This window comes from Lepus europaeus, chromosome 2 (assembly GCF_033115175.1).
Source record: "Lepus europaeus isolate LE1 chromosome 2, mLepTim1.pri, whole genome shotgun sequence".
Taxonomy (NCBI): Eukaryota; Metazoa; Chordata; class Mammalia; order Lagomorpha; family Leporidae; genus Lepus; species Lepus europaeus.
In genome coordinates, this window is record NC_084828.1 from 12,393,032 (window position 1) to 12,414,351 (window position 21,320).

Consider the following 21,320-nt stretch of genomic DNA (forward strand, 5'->3'; position numbering starts at 1 on the left):
TTCATATGTTTGTGTAAGAGCAGTTATACGAATTCTAGTTTGATCCGTACAAATTTTTATACATACTTGCATGTTTAATTAGTGTATGTTTGCAGTGTCATAATGTTAGTGTTATGTTTTGGATGTGTATTTTAACCCTTTACGGCTTAAGGTGAAAAAGAAATCCGTGAGTAATCAAAACAGTGGTATCCTTGCTTTTCCTCAGGTGATGTTGATGACTACAGTGCAGAAGTAGAGGAGCTTCTTCCTCAACATCTCCAGCCATCCTCAAGTTCTGGCCTTGGCACTTCCCCGAGCTCTTCACCCCGGACCAGCCCTTGCCAGTCACCTACAATATCAGAGAGTCCCCTCCCCTCCCTTCCCATCAGACCAAGCCGAGCACCATCAAGAACTCCTGGGCCTCCAAGCTCACAGGGTATAGTTAATTTGGAAGTTTCTTATGACTTTCTCTAGCCAACGTGTGGATTTTTGGAAAGCCATTGTTGTACCCATATGCTAAAATGTACCTTGTTTTTCTGCATAAAAAAGGAGAAAATTTGGGAATGATAAGCCCTCCATGGAAAAGAAATTGTCACTAGATGAAAATTTTTCTTGATCTTTTTTTCCTATATGGTTAGGGTTATCCCTGTCTTATAACTTGATGACTTTCTGTTGACATGGTAAGAATCCATAACTGTTTGTGTCTGTCTTTTCCTTCTTTCCACTGACCAGCAAGCTGTCAAAGATGTATTTAATATTTTGTGCTGCCTCGATAGGGCCACTAAGTAAATGAGCTTTCAGTACCTGGGGACTAGGTAAGAAGTCACCCTAGAGGTAACATTATTGCTGCCATTGTACAGAAGGACAGATTGCTTTTGTTATTCAGACTGAAAATGTGTGCTATTTCCTTACACTGTGTTACAGATTTTTAAAAAAGATTTATTTTATTTATTTGAAAGAGTTTTAGAGGGAGGTAGAGAGAAAGAGGTCTTCCATCTGCTGGTTCACTCCCTAAATGGCTGCAATGGCTGAAGCTGCGCTGATCTGAAGCCAGGAGCCAGGAGCTTCTTCCGGGTCTCCCACATGGGTGTAGGGGCCCAAGGACTTGGGCCATCTTCTACTGCTTTCCCAGGCCATAGCAAAGAGCTGGATCAGAAGAAGAGCAGCTGGGACTAGAACCCAGTGCCCATAGGGAATGCTAGCATTTCAGGCCAGGGCTTTAACCCACTACGCCACAGGCCCCTGTAGTACAAATTTTAAAAATGAGCAAAATAGGACATTTCATTATATATAAATAAGGCTGCTTCAAAAAGTTCCTGGAAATATGGAATAAAGATAAGTTTGTTTTGGTACAAAATTTTGAAACCCATGCATAGTTTCTTCATAACCTTCATTCTCCATGGACTTTTTGAATATCTCTAATACATATGTTAAGTGTGTGCCTTTCTGCTGGTCTTACCTGCTGCACCTGCTGCAGGTTCTCCTGGTGACACTCAGCCAGCGCCACAGCAGCAGCAGAAAGATGCTTCCCAGGCCTTGGAGCCCAAGAGGCCCCCGCCTCCCCGCCCAGTTGCTCCTCCACAAAGACCAGCCCCCCCCCAGAGACCACCTCCGCCTTCAGGTAACAAACCAGTTTATTTTCGTTTTTACTACAATTAAAATTGTTTCCAGTGTATGTACAAATGTTTTCAAGACTCTAGATTCCAGATTTTATTGTTTTCCTGTTTTTGGTGTTCTTTAGCTTTTCTTTAAAAATCATGGTAGGGATAACAGACTAGTTAAAAGTGTTTCTTGAGTAGACTTCTCTGACATGTTTTCATAGCTACCTTCTTACCAGGGTACAAGAAGTGTTTAGTTTGTTTTGCCGATTTGATGCAGTTAGGTGTGTACACTGTTGTTAGGTAAATCTAGGTTTAAGTTTTTTCTTCAGAATCCTCATTTTTTGGTTTTTATATGTCTAAAATCACTGACTTCTATAAAATTTATGACTAGAACAGAAGAGCATACCTGTTTATACAAATTTTTATGTATTAGTTTGTTACTTAAAAAATAGTATTGTCATTTCAGCTCTAGTGTGTGTTGAATAATGGCTTTTTCACAGTACTAGATAATAACACATAGTTCCTACATAATATCTGACATCACAAATGCTGTAGTGAATCCTTGACATGTCTTCTTTACTTAATGTCATTTCCTTTCTGCTGCATATTTCTTATGAACTAAAAGGGGCTAGGAGTCCTGCACCTGCTAGAAAAGAATTTGGAGGTAACCATTTACATTTATTATCCTGTATGAATCTTGGTTCCTTAATGTTTTGGAGTCAGATCCCTGAAAATGAAAGGCATGTTGGGTTTGTTTGACAAAAGTCAAATGAATGACATTTATAGTCCAAATTTGAACTAGCGCCAAACTTCTGTTATATTCTTGTTAAGTAAAAGATTAGAAGTTAGATTCTATTTGTGAATAGAATTAATAAAGGATTCCATTTCCCAGGTAGGCACAGTTGAACTTCTCTTCAAGGTCTGATTTCCTTGTTTTGATAAATAAATTTGCTACAAAGATTTCATTCCAGAAGCCATAATAATTTCAAAAGTGATTCAAGTGCAGTCAGTAAAGACCATTTCCCAAGTGTTTGACTACTGATTCCCTGGAACTTCTTTTTTTAGTGGAAAAGCTTGTGGAATGCAGTTTAAAACTGTAATGGTTACCTGATATATAGCTTTCATTTTGCCTTGTTATAAGTTATCATGAATTTCAGCCCTCATTTGTTTACGTAAGAACTATATGATTTTCCTTTACTTTTTTCAATAAGAAGATTTTTATTCAGAAATATATCACTTTGTTTAAAGTATATTTGGTTTATATGAAAACGCACAGAGCTCAGTTGGAGATACACATTTGACAAGTTTATTTAGTCTAGTTCTCAAGAAAGAATGAGGCAAGCTGTCACAGTTTCTCAGAAGAGCTTAAAGGCAGACAGGGGGCATGGGAGAGAGGAGATACAGTGACAGGGGAAGAAAGAGAAAATAAGGTGTTCCATCTGCTCTCCAAATGACTCCAACAGCTGGGACTGGGCTGTGCTGAAGCCAGGAGCAAGGACTCCAGGCAGGTCTCCCGCATGAGTGGCAGGGACCCAAGCAGTCAGGCCATCTTCTTCCCACGCACACCAGTGGGGATATGGATGCAAGTCTACTTGAGTCTTAGAGTCCCACTGTACATGTGCAGTTAGTCTGTTTCTATTCTATCTACTAATGACACTGCTGACCAGTTCAGGTGTTACTACAAAGTAGCTTTGTGTGCAGCTTTTAATGACTTCATGTAATAAGAATCATTAACTTAGCATTACAGCTTCTATATACACTGCTAGGTGATCATTTTCCTTTGATTTACAGAAGATCTTAACTTTTCCCATTTCAAACTCCTGCTTTAGTTCGTGTTTTTATAGTAAGTTCTGTCTTCTGCTTTGATTAGAAAATAATCTGTAGAAAGTAAATTTTGTAACTATTTGTGAAAGTTACATTAGCAACCCAATGGCTTACTTAGAAATCTGTTTTAACAAATCAGATTGCTTCTTTTCAGAATGTTTTTGTAGGCTGTGTTTGTGACATTTTATTTTTCCTGTAACCTATAATTAAGGCAGTCAGCCTAGAAGTTGCCATTGTACTTTAGAGTTTTTGAAAATAACACGTTAGAAACTAACTTCTCAGAGGCCTATGTAGTCACAGAAATTTAAGATGAAATCGAGACTTCATTTATGACTTATTTTCCTTTTTGACTGTCAAACGTTGGCATTTTTATTCATGATTAAATTCTGGATATAGGAAATGAGGCATCATAAAGCAGAGGCTTTCATTAAACATTTTTAAATTTCTACTGCCATACTCAGAAAAAGAAAGTTATCATTCCATTTTTATTCTTTTGTTTGAGGAAAGGGAGGGCTCAGGTTTGGAGGGCCTCTCAAGTCACTTTGAAGAAACTTAAAGAAATGAAAGTGCGTTTAATGCAGACATTGTTTTATGTGCCTGCCTGGCATTCTGCACTGTGGGCGCTGAACAATATATAGCTTCTGTTCTTTCTCTGAAAAGGTGTTGGAGCCCCTCCCAGTCCTGGGGTAGCTAGGAGAGAGATGGAAGGTAACAAGACTTCTGCATTGTGGAAATGGTTCTCTCGCTTTATATCTAAATGTCAGCCCCTCCAGTGTTTAAAGCATACTAAATCTTTTGTTAGTCCAACTGCAAATGTCCACTCCTGCTTCTTGTGAATATCTTGTATTTTCCCCCTTTTCATTCTATGTTGTATCTAGTTTGTAATGAATATCCATCTAATTTTCCTGAAATTCTTATGTTTGTACTGTTTCATGTATTTTTCATGTACAGTTAGATTGTGAAATTACATTTTAAAAAATACCTTTTCAAAAGAAGTCAAATGCTTAGAAATGTACTTTATTTACTAACTTAAAGTTTTAAAAATTAGTAATTATAATTAAACTCTTAGTTCAGTAAGAATGCAGCATTTTGTGGTAGATTTCAGAAACACGGTTAGGGTTTTCTATGTTGGTACTGAGCTAGATTTGTTTAAAATTACATTAAGATTGGTGGCCATTTGTTAAGATTATAGCAGTTGAAGAGCAAATGTATTTTTATAATACCTGTACTTGAATTTCTCTTCAAAAAGGAGAATAGATCTAGCAGGTGGCCCATAATAGTCCCTGCTACTTATCTGGGCCCTAACAGCAATTTATTTCATTTCATCCTTCAGCTGCTTTTCTAAAGAATTCAACCATATTTTTTTTAAAGATTTATTTATTTTTATTTGAAAGTCAGAGCTACACAGAGGAGAGGCAAAGAGAGAGAGAGGTCCTCCATCTGCTGGTTCATTCCCCAACTGGCCACAAAGGCCAGAGCTGTGCCATTCTGAAGCCAGGAGCCAAGAGCTTCTTCCAGGTCTCCCCATGCAGGTGCAGGGGCCCAGGGACTTGGGCCATCTTGCACTGCTTTCCCAGGCCGTAGCAGAGAGCTGGATTGGAAGTGGAGCAGCCGGGACTCAAACCAGTGCCCATATGGGATGCCGGTACTGCAGATGGCAGCTTCACCTGCTATGCCACAGCACTGGCCCCAGTTCAACCATATTTTAATACTGTCTTCCATAAGTTAGATATCTGGTAATAAGATACACTTGTCTTCTGTCTTCATCAAAGAATTTTGGTATAGAAACCTAAAAAGCTCATAATAAGATAATTTTATTCACAGTGATACTTGCAGCTTGAAGCCCTGAATCAGTAGTGTTAGGGGCCTGTTGGCTAACTTGAAGAACACAGCTCTGCCTGTTACCCAGGAGCCATTTGTCTGGCAAATACCTCATCTCTGTGACCGGTCACGCAACTGACTGTGTTTTCTTGCTTCACGGGACAGAGCTCTGTGGAAAATGTCTCCTTAAAAGTGACTCCCTGAGTGAAGCATCAGACTAAAGGCTGCGCATGTCTCCCTTTAAGATCTAAGTATTCGGAGTTTTTCTTTTAGGGCTGATAATATCCTTCATCACTATCCAAAGCAAAGTACTTTGTTTTGTTACCATCTCTTGCCCCCATTTCTGCTGGTAAAAAAATAGAGCCACAAAGTGATGTCATTGCCATATTGCTTTATTGTTTACTTATGACTCATCTTTTCCCTTCCTGCTTCAAAGCACCCAAAAGCCCTGGGACAACACGGAAGGATAATATAGGTAAAAACCCTTGTTTGTAGCTTCTTACCCTTGAGAATGGACCATGAAATATAGACAGTTGGAATATAAGTACATGGTTTCTTGTTCCTTTTCACTTTTGTTCTTTAAACTTAAATATGTGCTGTGACATCTTTGTTCTAGGACGCAATCAGCCTTCCCCTCAAGCAGGACCCCCAGGGCCAGCACCTGCTGGCTACAGTACAGCCAGACCGGTAAGTATAACCCAGCCTGGGAGCCAGGGGGCTTTGATGCTAGGTCCCAGGTGCTCCTGGTCGGTTTTGCTATTTTGGGGAAATCATGTGACCCTTTAAGACCTCAGTTTCCTCAACTCTAAGGTGAGGGAACTACAAAGTACCTTTCAACTCAAAGGGTGTTTTAACGTAGAGTAACCAAGCAAACCTTATTTGGGTAAAGGTGATTTTCTTAATTATGATAACTAAATAAAGATCTTAATGTGTCTAAGTATAGGAGCAGGTGGTGTACAAGGGTGCTTCAAAAATTCATGGAAAATGGAATTCAAAGCTAAGTTTATTTTAATATAAAAATTTTGAAATTGAATATATGAGAGGTCTTCCAAAAGTTCATGGGAAATGCATATTATAAAAAACATGTGTGATTTCAAAGCATTTTTGCACCAAAATAAACTTTTTAAATATGGATATATAGTCATCCGTCAATTAAAAAGATTTTAACTAGATTTCAGAAAAAAAAAAATGGTGGAAGAGTCATTGCACTGGTTCTACAGGCGTGGAAAAACAGGAGAGCAGATGGTGCTGCAGGTTTTCCCCGCCTTAGCAGTCTGTCATTTTCTGTGTGTTTATAATGTGTTCTCTCATATACAGAATTTTTTTCATTATTTACCTCAGTGAAAATATTCTCCGGCTACAGCAAAAAGAGGAAGAGAAAGTGGAAACCAATGATTAGTGATGTAGACTGGCTATGTAGAGCCTGGGACTGCTAAGAGGCCCATAACCGAGGAGCAAAGAAGTGGGGACTTTACTATCCTTAGAAATTAAGATGGGGTCAGTGCCGTGGCTCAATAGGCTAATCCTCTGCCTGTGTTGCCGGCATCCCATATGGGCACTGGGTTCTAGTCCCGGTTGTTCCTCTTCCAGTCTAACTCTCTACTGTGGCCCAGGAGGGCAGTGGAGGATGGCCCAAGTACTTGGGCCCCTGCACCCACATGGGAGACCAGGAGGAAGCACCTGGCTCCTGGCTTCAGATTGGCGCTATGCTGGCCATAGCGGCCATTTCAGGGGGTGAACCAATGGAAGGAAGACCTTTCTCTCTGTCTGTCTCTCTCTCTCACTGTCTGTAACTCTACCTGTTAAATAAAAAAAAAAAAAAAAAAAATTAAGGTGTCGAGAACTCAAACTACTTCTCAAGGAGATAGAAGATTTTTCTGTTGTAGCTATTAAGACTTTTCTCCTATATGTAATATTATATGAAAATGTCTTTAGAATATACTGAAAGATATTAACCACCCTCCATTTTCCAGGAGAGAGAAAATCACCCTTCACTTCTGTACCGCACTTCCCACCAGAACTTCCTTCACTCTAATTCTGTAAGAGCAGGGAAGCAAAGTCAGGGTTTTTGTGAGTTTAAAATTTATATTAACTTTAGCCTAGAATAGCTATTGTAGACCGTTGAGCCTTTAGCAAATATATGAAGACAAAAAATATTTTTCACTGGCGTGTTTTCCAGTGTATTTAATTCAGAATATTGGATTAGTCATTGAAGAGCTTTACCTCTGTTCCTTAAAAAACATTTTTTCTGACGGTATGCTTTTTCTGAAACCTTAGTTCCCTGGGTATGTATCTCTCCACCTGCTCGTGGACTTACAAATCATTCCAGTGCCTTCTGAGAGCAACACTGCCAGTGGGGAAGAATCCTAACCCTGCAGCTAGCGAAGCCTTTGTTTAGATGCCAGTTCTAACTCCGTGGCCTTGCAAAGTGTATACGTTTCTTCATTTTTCATTATTAAAGTAGAGATGATAAAATAATACCCACCTCTGAGGGATATTTTGAAGATGAAATTAAAATACCTATATAGTGCTTAATTAACACAGTACCTGGCATACAATAAACAGAAATAAAAAGAGAAGGCTCAAAAATCTTTTAGTTGGGAACGAGGTGTTTGGTCTAGCGGTCAGTCTGCTCACTGGAACGCCCGTATCCCAGCTTGAAGTGGCTGGGTTTCAGTCCCGCGGTGCTTCTGATCCCAGCCTCCTGCGAATGCACACCCTGAGAGCAGCAGGTGACGGCTCACGTAGTTTAGTTGCTGCCACCCAGCCGGATTGAGTTTCCTGCTCCCAGCTTTGACCTCTCCCGTTCCTGGCTGTTGCAGGCATTTGGGAATAAACCAGTGGATAGGAGTCCTTTCTCTCTCTCTCTCCCTCTCTCTCTCTCCCTCCTTCCCTTCCTCCCTGCACCTCTCAAAGAAATAAAAAATAAATACGTGTATATGGCTATAGAGGAAGATGAAAATGACAAGATGGGGAATAATACCAGAGAAGAGAGTCAATGAGGTACAAAAGCAGGTATTTTCACAAAATCTTACCTGTTAAAAATAAGCAACTGTTTCCGTGTTACCTTTCCCATCTTCAGACAATTCCTCCTCGTGCTGGAGTCATCAGTGCCCCCCAGAGCCATGCACGGGCTGCAGCTGGAAGATTGACTCCTGAAAGCCAAAGCAAGCCGTCAGAAGCCCCAAAAGGTAGGCAGTGCATTAGAAATACCAGATGTACTCTGTTTTTCCCCATTCACTTTTCCTTTTCCCTTCTGTAACCTACCACCTTCTATAATTTATTCAAATAGGGATATGCGCCCCTTATGCTGCAAGAAGTGAGGCTACTTGTTGGGGAAACATAGCAACCAAAAATCTTTGTAATATTTCACTAAAAAAGGAAAAAGCATGGTTTTCTGGAATGTACCTGCCATCTGACAGTCATTGTTTTTTTCAGGTTCCTCTCTCCTTCCAGAACCACTAAAGCCACAGGCTGCCTTTCCTGTGCCCCCACCTGCTCAGAAGTTGCAGGAGCCTCTCATCCCTGTGGCAGCACCTGTGCCTCCATCTGGCCCCCAACCAAACCTGGAAACCCCTCCTCAGCCACCACCGCGGAGCAGGTCGGCCCACAGCTTGCCTTCAGACTCTTCGCCACAAGTGCAAGTAAGCCTCATGAAGACAGTGTCTTTGATACACCTGGCGTAGTCTTTGAACATGCTTGTTTTAATTATTAGTTCTTATGAGAAATAAATATGAGCTTTAATTTTTAATTTTTGCCTTTTGGTGTGAATAGCATTGTGAGATACGACTTCAGTAAATGATATCTCAAATGAGTCACATAACAGATGCATGCTTTGGCTATTTGCGGGTTTTGGGGTCTCTTTAATTTTTATTTATTTTTATTTTCATTTTTTATCTGAAAGATAAAAAGAGAAAGACAAAGATCTCTTATCTACCGGTTCACTCCCTAAATGCCCACATTTTGGGCTAGATCAGAGCCAGGAACCGGGAACTTAGTCCGAGTCTCCCATGTGGGTGACACCAAAACCAAACCAAATACTTGCCTCCTAGAGTGTGCATCCGCAGGAAGCAGGATTGGAAGCCGACGAGCCTCAAACTCAGACACAGACATTCCAGTATGAGTGTCTCATGTCCCAAGTGAAGTCTGTTTTATTTTTTTCCATTTGAAAGGCAAAAAGAGAGAAAGAGAGAGAGAAAAACAACAACCATCTGCTGGTTCATTCCCCAAATGGCCGCAACAGCTAGGGCTGGGCCAGGCCAAAGCCAGGAGCCAGGAACACCATCCAGGTCTCCCAGATGGGTGGCAAGCCCAAGCAAAGGGCCATTTTCCACTGCTTTTCCAGGGGCATTAGCAGAGAGCTGGATGGGAAGTGGAGCAGCAGGGACTTCATTCAGTGCTCATACGGGATGCTGGTTTCCCAGGTGGTGGCTTAGCCTGCTGCACCAAGATGCTGGCCCTCCAACCAAACATCCACTCCTAGGGTTTCTTTCTAACCTTGGTTTAGATGGAAAATTCCCCAAGAGTGATCCTGCAGTCCCAGGTTGGGGACTGTCTGGACTGTAGGCCATGTAATGCCTGTGAAATCATTTGGCCTGGCCCTGCCAAGGCAACCACAGGTGGCGCTCAAAATTCAGTCAATCTACAGCAGGCCCATTTTTAAGTTGATGATTTCATATGGCCCACAAATAATGTTATAAATATCCAAATGGCCCTTGGCAGAAAAGTCTCCCCACCCCTGCCCTAGGCCAGGGTTCTTGAGGACTTTCAAGTGGTTCCCAGCTTGTTTTCTTGTGATAATGTGAAAAGCTTATCTCTTTTTTTGTTTTATGCATAATTTACTTTGGATAGCTAATGAATTTGGATGAACAACAATAATGAATTTTTCTTATTGCTCACAGTAACAAATTAGTTTTTCTTTTCTTTCTTTCTTTCTTTTTTTTTTTTTTGACAGGCAGAGTGGACAGAGAGGGAGACAGAGAGAAAGGTCTTCCTTTTTGCCATTGGTTCACCCTCCAATGGCCGCCGCGGTAGGCGCGCTGCAGCCGGCACACCGCGCTGTTCCGATGGCAGGAGCCAGGTGCTTCTCCTGGTCTCCCATGGGGTGCAGGGCCCAAGCACTTGGGCCATCCTCCACTGCACTCCCTGGCCATAGCAGAGAGCTGGCCTGGAAGAGGGGCAACCGGGACAGGATCGGTGCCCCGACCGGGACTAGAACCCGGTGTGCCGGCGCTGCAAGGCGGAGGATTAGCCTACTGAGCCATGGCGCCGGCTCACAGTAACAAATTAGTTTTTCTTTCAGTTCCTGGAAAAGCAGGTTAGACCAATTCCTGGACCACTGGCATTGTGGGTAATTGCCAATAAACAGAATAAACCTTTAATCCCGCTTCATGCAAGCAGTAGTTCTTTTCTGTGCTGGAGGTGGCACTGTGGTTCCTTAGGTATTTTAAACAGTTGCAGTCATTACTGAATCAGTTAGGTGGTTTGGGCTTGCACCATCAAAGTCATAAGTCCCCTCATTAGAGTCTCACAGAAAACAGTATGATTGCCTTGGTGTATTGAAATCATGTGATCAGAGACTCCTGTTCTCCCACATGGGAAGATTCCTGGTGTATATGTAGAGACAAAGTGTTTTAATATAGGAATAATCATGTAAGTCAAATTGGTTTATTTGGATTCTGTTTTACTTAGTTTTGTTATATTTACATTCCAGTAAAAATGTTAAAGTAAAATTTATATTTAGTGATAAGTTCATTTTTTGGGTTGCCTAGCCATATATAAAGTGTTAGCTTAAAAATGCCTTCAAGACTAAAGAAATGTGTGACGTTTCAAAATTCTGCCTTTAAACTTTGGAAAGATCTAAAATACAGAAATACTACATACATACATACATGTTGGCAACATTCCATAAGCATATTCATAAGCAATAGTTTGTATTGATTTTTACAGATACAGGGAAGTTCAAGTAGAAAATATCAACATTCTAGATCCTTCTAAAGGAGGGTACAGCAACCCTATATATATATATATATATATATATATATACACACTATATATATACCAGGACTTGAACTGGTGCCCATGTGGGATGCTGGCACTGCAGACGGCGGCTTTACCCACCATGCCACAGAACTGGCCCCAACCTTATAAATCATTTCTGTTCTGATATGCAGTGCCAGAGCTCATACACATAACTGAGATTATCAAAACAGCACGAACCTAATTCAGGAGTTTTATATTAGTAGGCAGGAAACTCTAAAGTCCTGAATATATTTAAAGATTGTGTCTCTCTAAATTGTCAAAATTAGTTTTGCTATTTAAAAATAAGGTAAACTTTAGGTTTTGGGGAACTATTTCTTGAAAATACTAGATTTGAAAAATATTACACAGTTATAGAAGGATTATGATTTCATTTTTGATCAGCAAAAATAAGCTGTAGTTTCATACTTAAAATTTTATGTCTAATTAATAAATTATCAGGTAAATTAATGATAATATCATTCTTCAGAAAGCTTGAGTAATATGCAAGACTGGATCCAGACCATTTTGCTAAAATGAATACTAATTTTCAGTGTGGTAATACTTTTATAAAATGGTGGCAGTTTGTACATTTTCTCTAATAATGATGTCCATAGGCCATCATCGTAAGGCTGTGTCTTAATCTGCTTGAGTTGCCATAAAAATACCATAGAGTCACTCAGTGACTTAAACAACAGAAACTCATTTTTCCTTAGTTCTGGAGACTGGAAGTTTCAGATTGAGTCGCCCACGTGGTTAGGCTGGGGCTGGCTGACAGCCGCCTCATTGGTGCTCATGTGGCCACTCCTTCCTGTGTGTCTGAGGGAGACAGGGCGGGAGAGAGGAGATGGCACCCTCTCCTGTGCCTCTTCTATTCTAACAAGGGCACTGGTCCCAGCAGGGGGTACCACCTTCATGACACCTTTCAACCCTGAGCACCTGCCACCTCTCAGAGGCCCTACCTCCAGATACATTCGCCTTGAGGATTAGAGCTTCAGAATACAAATTCCGGGAGGGACACAAACATTCAGACCTTAAAAGGCTAAAATATTTTAGAACCCCTAAAACCCATTTGAATTGCCTAGTAATCAAACTCTGACGGAATTAAAGTTTAGTTACTAATTCAGCAGTTACAAAAGGAATTGTCTTTTGAATTCATGTTACAACCTGCAAGTATTGATGCTCTTGGATTCTGTTTGCAACGTGGATCTAAAAGTATTTGATGACTGAACTGTTAGGGTTGCCTGTTGGTCTCAGATTATCCTCCTAACTCTTTCCTTTAATGTCTGTGTTCCCTTTCTCGAAGCAGGAGCAACCATCAGGGTAACAGGTATCTGACTATTTATCAATCTTACATGTGCTTTTCATCTGTCTCGGCACATTAGATGTATGAATCTTTTGCTTCATACATCTAAGATTTCACCCATTTCTAAAACCACCTGTCTACCTTAATAAATTGTATTGTCATACCATAAAACTTGCTTTTTCTTTTTCTCAACATTTTGGACTTTTAGGAGCCATTTTAGTTGTTCTTGCTAATGCTTTACCATTTTTTTGCTTCATTTTTTTTTATGAAAATTAACAAAACTAAAAAGTATAACTTCAAGAAGGTAAGGTTTAGGTAAATGGAAGCCTATTTGCAAAACCAAATTGATTCTTGGTTTTAACAATGACATAATTGCATAAACACAAATTCACTATTACTATTTTTTAGATTCCCTTTGAAAAATATTTGTTCAGTAATTTTAGTGGCAGGATTCTCTTTGGTAAGGAAGAATTGATGGTTTAGAAAGATGAAAGTTAGTAAGGTTATTTAAAGATCCTCCCAACATCTTTGTCCAAAAAACACCATGAATTTTAATATTATCACCAATTGCTTAGATTATAAATTAATTCTAATGTAATGAATGATGATGTGGCTGTCATTGTAATTTCAAGTTTAATTAGGAAAGATCTTGCTTCTATCAGATTAACTTAATTGAAATAAAAAAACTTCATAAATATTTTTAAACATACAGCATTTATTTGGTTACTGTTTTGAACTGTGCAGAGCATAAAATTCTTCCTTCCTGTAATATCCGTGTCATGGACTGCTCTGTCTGCCATAGAGGAGTTTGATCCCAGGTGTAATCAAATATTTCTGTTTTATTACATTGATTATAAATAATCCAGAGATGATTAGTAATATAGTTACAGTTTTATAATGTCCATAATAAATTTTCCTCTTAAGTACATTTTCATATAATAGGTCTGCTTATCTTTAATACATTTAGAATATAGCTTAAAGTCTGTGACATGTTTACCCTTAAATTTTGTACAAATTTATTTTCATATTAAGTTTGTAAAATGAAATGGATAACTGCTTAAGTGAATAACTTTCAGATATTTGTTTCATTCCGTTTTTCTTGAACATACTCTATAACTGAATGTTTGTTCACAAGTGAAGAGCCTTCTGTGTTTCCAGATGTAAGTCAGTCTCTCAGTACACAGCTCCAGTATGTACTATCCTTTTTCTAATGGAATTTATAGAAATGTGGTTGCTTCGCCTCAGTAGCCATCTCAGGACATTGGGGTTAGTGCTCCATTTTCTAACACTGTAAGTCTTCAGCTGAAATTTTCCCTTCTCTAGCCTTTCTCTTTTTAAAAAAGAAAAATTATTTATTTATTTGAAAGAGTTGCAGAGCAAGGAAGAGACAGAGAGAAAGAAAAATCTTCCATCTACTGGTTCACTCCCCAGATGGCTGTAATGGCCCGAGCTGGGTGAGGCCGAAGGCAGGAGCCAGGAGCTTCACCTGGGTCTCTCATGTGGGTGCTGGGGCCCAAGCACTCGGGCCATCCTCCGCTGCTTTCCCAGGCCACAGCAGAGTGCTGATCGGAAGTGGAGCAGCCAGGACTTGAACTGGCACTGTAGGCAGCAGCTTAACCCACTGTTCCACAGCACTGGCCCCTTCTTAATCCTTTCTAATTCTAAATTTTAAGTGTCCAAGTAATCTACCCTAGTTTTAGGAATTATAGCTTTTTTAAAAAAATGATTAATGAAACACTTGATGAGCTGACTTACTTCTGGGACTAGAACAGTGTGTGGTTTTGATCAGTCCTGTGGCTGAGCTCTACCCACACCAGTTTCTTTGTGAACAAGGTACAAAGGGATTTAGGGACAAGGTACAAATTTTCTATGGCTGTAAAGTAATTCCGAACATTCTTCCTGTTGGTAGCAATTCACAGCCAACTCTGACACTGTATTTTAATTTTAAAATTAATATACCAAGTAGGAAATGAGATTTTTCTCTTCCTGATTTTATTATTTTTATCCTGATTTCATTTTTTTTAAAGATTTATTTATTTATTTGGAAGCATATCAGAGAAAGAGGGAGGAAAAGAAACAGCTTCTACCCACTGGTTCACTCCCCAAATTTCTGGAACAGTCAGGGCTGGGCCAGCCTGAAGCTAGGATCCAGGAACTCTATCTGGTCTCCCATGTGGGTGGCAGGAGCTCAAGTACTTGGACCATCGTCTGCTGCCTTCTCTGGCACGTCAGCAGGGAGCTGGACTAGAAGTGGAGTAGCCAGGACTGGATTCAGCAGTCCAATGTAGGATGCTAGCTTCTGGCCAGCGCCATGGCTCAATAGGCTAATCCTCCGCCTGCGGAGCTGGCACACCAGGTTCTAGTCCCGGTCAGGGCGCCGGATTCTGTCCCAGTTGCTCCTCTTCCAGTCCAGCTCTCTGCTGTGGCCTGGGAGTGCAGTGGAGGATGGCCCAAGTGCTTAGGCCCTGCACCCGCATGGGAGACCAGGAGAAGCACCTGGCTCCTGGCTTCGGATCAGCGCGATGTGCCGGCCTCAATGGCCATTGGAGGGTGAACCAATGGTAAAAGAAGACCTTTCTCTCTGTCTCTCTCTCTCACTGTCCACTCTGCCTGTCAAAAATAAAAAATTAAAAAAATTACAAAAAGGATGCTAGTTGCTTAAACTGGCTCCTCCCCTCTTTTTTTTTTTTTGGTAAGATTTTATTTATTTGAGAGGCAGAAAGAAAGGTCTTCCATCCACTGGTTCACTTCCCAAATGGCCACAATGGCCTGAGCTGGACCTATCCAAAGCCAGGAGCCAGGAGCTTCTTCCAGGTCTCCCTTGTGGGTGCAGGGGCCAAGCACTTGGGCCATCTTCTGCTGCTTTCCCCTTTCACAAGCAGAGAGCTGGATCTGAAGAGGAGCAGCCAAGACAGGCATCAGCACCCATATGGGATGCCAGTGCCGCAGGCAGAGGCTTAGCCCAGTACTCCACAGCACTGGCCCTCTCCCCTGGTTTTAAATAATTGTTTCATTAATTAACATTTCCATTCAGGAATATTTTGACAAGGAAGGTCAATTAAGAAAAGTAGTCACACTATTTACAGAGTTTATTTTGCAAAGGAGAACTTATGTTAAAAGGCAAAGAACTTCAAAGATTCATCTAAATAGAAGAGGAAAGTATAATCTTTAGCTTATGAATATAAATATGCTAATAAAATTGAACTTGCATAATATTAATTTTAAATGACAGTCTATTTTAAAAACAGTGAAACCACATCATCATCATTAGATGAGTGTTTGAAGTTTACTTTTAGATAGATTTAGCATAAGTTTTGAATATGGGTTTCTAAAGTCCATGTTATAATTTGATAGAACTGGGTAGGAACAAATTGGCTAATTCTGTATATTTATGTTTTTACTATTTCAAAATTTGCATGGATGAAGTAAGTTCTATCTTATTTGGAAGGATTAAAAATGGATTGAATAGAAAGATTTCTTTATTGAGGAGTTTGTGGAGACTACTGTTCTGTTCCATCTTATTTAAATTACCGGAGTATCAGACTACTCAGAGCGGTTTTTCAGTTTCTAAATTTGTATCCTTACCCCACAAGAAGAATAATTGAGACAGGGGAAATAGGAGGTAGAATAAAAGTAAGCTGAATATTCAGTATCCTCTCTCTCTCTTCCAGATAAAAACAAATGGAGTCTCTGGTGGGAGACAAGACTCTCCATTAAAGAGTGACCCATTTGAAGATCTGTCATTTAATCTGCTTGCTGTATCAAAGGCTCAGCTCTGTGTTCAGACATCACCCGTTCTAACCACAGACCCAAAGAGGTTGATTCAGTTGCCTTCTGCAACACAAAGTAATGTTAATACTGTGGGTTCTGTAAGTTGCATGCCGACGATGCCTCCAATTCCAGCCCGGAGTAAATCCCAGGAAAATATGCGGAGTTCTCCAAACCCATTTATTACCAGCTTGACCAGCACAAACCCTTTCACTGACAGAACTGCTGCCCCCGGGAACCCCTTTAGAGCCCACTCTCTGGAGTCAGAGGCGTCGCCATGGTTCTCTAAGGAAGAGCCTGTTCCCAGCAATCCTTTCCCGCCTCTGATGCCTCTCGGTCAGAACACAAGCAATCCTTCCTCTTCACGTGACGGCTTCAAGGACAGCTTTGATCTGCAGGGCCAGTCTACAGGAAAAATGAACAACCCGAAAGGGTGGGTGACCTTTGAGGACGACGACGACTTTGGGGTGACAGGGAAGTCGGAGTCAGCTTGTTACACAGACTCCCTGGGTCATCAGCCAGGTTGGTTTTCTGGCCCCGGCGTGACAACTGACAACCAAAACAAAGGTACAGATGTTTCTTTTTGTGTCTTACCATCGAGAAGGCCACCTCCACCTCCTGTCCCACCGCTCCAACCCAGCACCAACCCTCCGGTGGATCCTTTCACAGCCTTGGCATCTAAGGTGTCTCCCGCTCTAGACTTCACGGAAAGATAATGTTCTACAGTAGGAGACAGTCGTCATTCAGTTTTGGCAGGGGAAAGCCAAAAGAATTGGGCATTAGTTACTCATTACGTGCAATAAGTGATTGTTAAGTGCACTGATATCTTTATGATATACCACTATTTGATATGTACAAAGTTGGAATATGTGTATATTGGACGTAAGGAAAAGAATCCTTCTAACTGGAGTTTTGGTGTGTTGCTCTCCAGGTGACCAGGAGACAGTAGTAGCCATAAAAAGTGCTTAAAACTACTTTAGAAAATAGTCCGTATTCAGAAATTCTTTGTCGGTCTTCTCGGAAGAACCTCAGAAATCCCACACAGCCTATGCTGCCCTGACTGCCAGTGCTGTCATGCCTGCTCCCAATTGGCATTTATGAGATTCTGCCAAAGAGCTGCCAGCTACCTAAAGTTCTAACCAGGTCCCTTTCTCAATGTCTTATCGCCAGAAAGATGGCCACAAGTGTAATTTGAGTGTTTCCTTGATTTCTAAAATTGGAATAATCCCACCGTAGAGCAGGAGTTGTCTGCCGTCCCCCACCTTCCCTTTCGAATACACACACCCTTGTTACTTTACACTCTAGCCCTTCCCTGGGAGGAGGTTCTTGGAGCTGGCAGCAGCGTACGTTGTGGTCACTGTCAGATGGACAGATGGTCTAGCTCTTAAAACAGCACTAGGGCCTACAATGCAGGGAAGGCACAGATCACCAAGTTCAAGGGGAAGTATTGGAGATAAGTACTGCCTTCCTGCACTGCGGTGTGCGTCGCTGTTCCCCTCCCGCACTTAGCTGTTGCTGCGTTTGCTCTGGGACAAGCAGCTGTCCTGAGTGCTATGAATTGGGGATGCACCGTCCATGCTTTCTCCCTCCATCAAGAAGCTACATAACACATCTATGTCCAATGCTGCTTTATGTTCCTGGAGGCTGTACCTCAGACTAGCTGTGGATTTTGTCTCCTGCACTGCCAGTATGCAGTTGGTTCTGCTTTTGTTAATTTTATGAAGACGTATACAGAGTTTTTACAGAATGTAGTATTTTGATATCATTAAGTAAACCAATCAGAGAACTCCTTGAGCAATAGTTTTCTTGTCATTTTAAGTTTAAAATCATCTTTACCCATATGTTAATGTTCCTTTTCTATGAAGAGCTGTACATGTCCACCTAAATTTCTGTGTCTGCATTAAACCTCTAAAGATGTGTGTTTGGAGAATATTGACAAGTTCATGGTTAGGAATACTTAAAATGTAAAAGCACAGCAAACTGCATTGCACTTCTGATCTAAAGCAAATCTGCTAGGAAAAGGCGCTTTTCTAAATGCTCAAATGTTATCAAAATACTATATTTATAGAATTCTCTCTCTGCTAACAGCCAGGATTTGCTGTTAGAGACAACTCTTGGGAATTAATATTGTGCTTTTTGGGGGCTCTAATCATTTCAGCAGTAGTATCTTTTAAACAGTATTACCGTAAGCAGTGTGCTTCAAAATGTGAATTAACTTGTTTGAAACTGTGGCTTTAACATCTGTGTGATTAGTGTATATGGTATTTGCTCTCCATTATCAAGATAATTCATTGTTGGGTAAACGTGGCTCGTAGGGAGTGCAGTTCTGTGAGCAGTGTTTCCTATTGAATATCTCAGTCACACATAGCAGCAGCAGCTCCGCCTTGTTCAGGAAGAGTATATTTGGCAAGTTGCTGAAAATGCACAAAGTTAGGAAAGTTAAAAGTATGCTGCAAATAACTAGTCATTATTCTGTGTATTATTAAATATTTACCAGTTCTGTTAAAAGCAGAGCAGAAATTAGACACTGAGGATCTCTGTGAATTCTTTGTTCTCTGTAGTAGATTGCTGTTTATATGTATGTAAGAATTTTATTGCTTCTGTGGCATACGATATTTATAACTATATACTTTATAGAAGTACAGTATTAAAGTCAGTGGTATACAGACATTCTGTACATATCCTGTGAAATGTGCTGTCACATGAAATAAATACACCTGTATTTACCGTGCTGACCACTTTGCTCAAAAGGGACGAGTTTTTCTCAGACATTTTCCTTGTGCTTACAGAAGTTTACTGGCATTTGGGGAAAATAGATCAATTCTTATTGGTAAACCAGTATTTTATTTTTTAAAAAAGACTTTTATTTATTTAAAAGGCAGAGTTGTTGGGGGGCGGGGGGTAGGGGAGGAGGGGGATGTATCTTCCATCTGCCAGCCAGGTATTTTAATTCAAGAGCTTATTTTCCTTGATTATATTTCTCCAAATTCTGCTTACTCTGAAAATAAGCCAGAGATTTCCTGCACTCTCATCATCACTCATCACGAAGCAGCCCCTGCACTCAGCCCATGAGAGGCCCTCATTCACACTCCTGTTGACAACAACACATGCAGCGTGAATGAGGATGCTCTGACCCACGGAGAAATGGTGAGGATGGGGGGACAGGGAGAGGGGGCCGTGGACACAAACCGCCAGAAAGGCTGCCTAAAACGAGCCACCACAGTCAGACACCAGGCCTAGTTAGTAGTTCTTAGCAGTATTGTCTTTTTTCAATGTAATCCTCTATGATTGATATTCAAAACAATGACCTTAATTCTTAAATAGCTGAATGAACAGGTTCATTAACCTTTAAGTTACAGAGACAGAGTAATAGGCTTTTCAAAAGCATTTCGTGATAATTGTGGAATTACATGTAATTGTAAGAAATGATACAGGTCCCATGTACCCTCACCCAGTTCACTCAGGTGGTCACAGCTTGCAAAGCCATGGTCCAGTAGCACACCCGACATTGCCGCTGATACAGGACTTTCCCAGCGCTGCAAGGAACTCCTTGTTGCCTTTGCCCATCCCGTCCTCCATTCCCTCCTTTGCCTTCCCCTCTGGCAGGCCCTCATCTGCTCTCCATTTCTGAAATGTCAGGATTGGCTGTGTTCACGCAGTGTAATCCCCTGGAGGGCCCTCCAGGTCGTGCGTATCAGGAGTGTCTTCCATGGTAGGGCTAGACCACAGCTAACAGTTCACCTGCTGGGGAACGCGTGGATTGTTTGCAGTTTGGGGCTGTGACAGATACAGCTGATGGGAACAGAGGTTCTCATGCTTGGACACATGGTGAGGAGTCTGACTGCTCGGGGTGGCTACACTGGCGCGTGCTCCTGTTTGTAAGAAAACTGCCAGACTTTTCCAGAGGGAACTCCATTTCCCAGGCCCTTCAGCCAGGTGCGGGTGACCCAGCTTCTCTGCATTTTTGCCCTCATTTGCCATCGTCACTGTTTTCTTGTTGTTTTTAATTGTAGCCATTCTAGTAGGCATTTCATTGTGTTTTTAATTTGCATTTCCCCCATAGTTATTGACACTGGACTTACTTGCTATCTTGGATCTTCTTTGGTGGAGTGTTTGTGTCCTTTTGCCTGTTTTCTAAGTGGACTGTTCCGAATGCTGAGTTTGTGAACATTCTTTACGTATTCTCCATATTACCTGTCCTTTGCTGGATACGTGATTTGCAAATACTTCTCTAGAGTGTAGCTTACTTCCCAGGCCTTTCACATGGTCCACAGCCATATCCTAAGCTCTGCAGGCCCAGAAACCACAGCAAGGGTGACTGACGTACGATAACCAAACTTACAAGAAACTGATGTGGAAACTAAAACATCACTTTATCTTTTATTTTTTAAAAAGATTTATTTATTTGAAAGGCAATGTGGGGGATATGGAGAGAGGGAAACAGAGTGGGGGGGATAGAGATCTTCCATCTGCTGGTTCATTCCCCCACGTGACCACAACAGCCAGGGCTGGGCCAGGCCGATGCTAGGAGCCACAAACCCCATCCTGGTCTCCTGCATGGGTGGCAGGGACCCAAGTACTTGGGCCATCTTCTGCCTTCTCGGAAACATGTACAGGAAGCTGGATCAAAAGTAGAACAGGGGCCGCCGCTGTGGCATAGCGGGTAAAGCTACCACCTGCAGTGCCTGCATCCCACATGGGTGCCAGTTCAAGACCCAGCTGCTCCACTTCCAATCCAGCTCTCTGCTGTGGCCTGAGAAAGCAGTGAAACATGGCTCAAGTCCTTGGGGACCTGCACCAGCATTGGATCGGCTCAGCTCTGGTCATTGTGGTCATTTGGGGAGTGAACCAGCGGATGGAAGATCTCTCACTCTCTGCCTCTGCTTCTTTGTAGCTCTGCCTTTCAAATAAATAAAATCTTTAAAAAAAAAAAAAATGTGGAACAACCAGAACTTGAATCAGTCTTCAGTATGGGATGCTGGCACCGGAAGTGGTGGCTTAAC

General features: G+C 41.3%; 1 protein-coding gene across 3 annotated transcripts in view; it reads left to right on the top strand.

Moving 5' to 3' along the window:
- SYNJ1 (synaptojanin 1) overlaps nt 1–19,044 on the top strand; it is a 105,589-nt gene extending 86,545 nt beyond the window's left edge. For 2 of the 3 annotated variants that reach the window (XM_062206012.1, XM_062206022.1), the window contains exons 23-28: nt 206–415; nt 1,457–1,600; nt 5,842–5,912; nt 8,308–8,416; nt 8,664–8,869; nt 16,221–19,044. In XM_062206012.1, the coding sequence (XP_062061996.1) occupies nt 206–415; nt 1,457–1,600; nt 5,842–5,912; nt 8,308–8,416; nt 8,664–8,869; nt 16,221–17,033 (1,553 nt within the window). In that variant the 3' untranslated portion in view covers nt 17,034–19,044. Of the gene's footprint in view, nt 1–205; nt 416–1,456; nt 1,601–2,205; nt 2,245–4,064; nt 4,113–5,661; nt 5,701–5,841; nt 5,913–8,307; nt 8,417–8,663; nt 8,870–16,220 lie in introns of all 3 variants that reach the window. The other variant, XM_062206032.1, reaches the window with a different exon arrangement.
- Nucleotides 19,045–21,320: the final 2,276 nt, after the last annotated feature.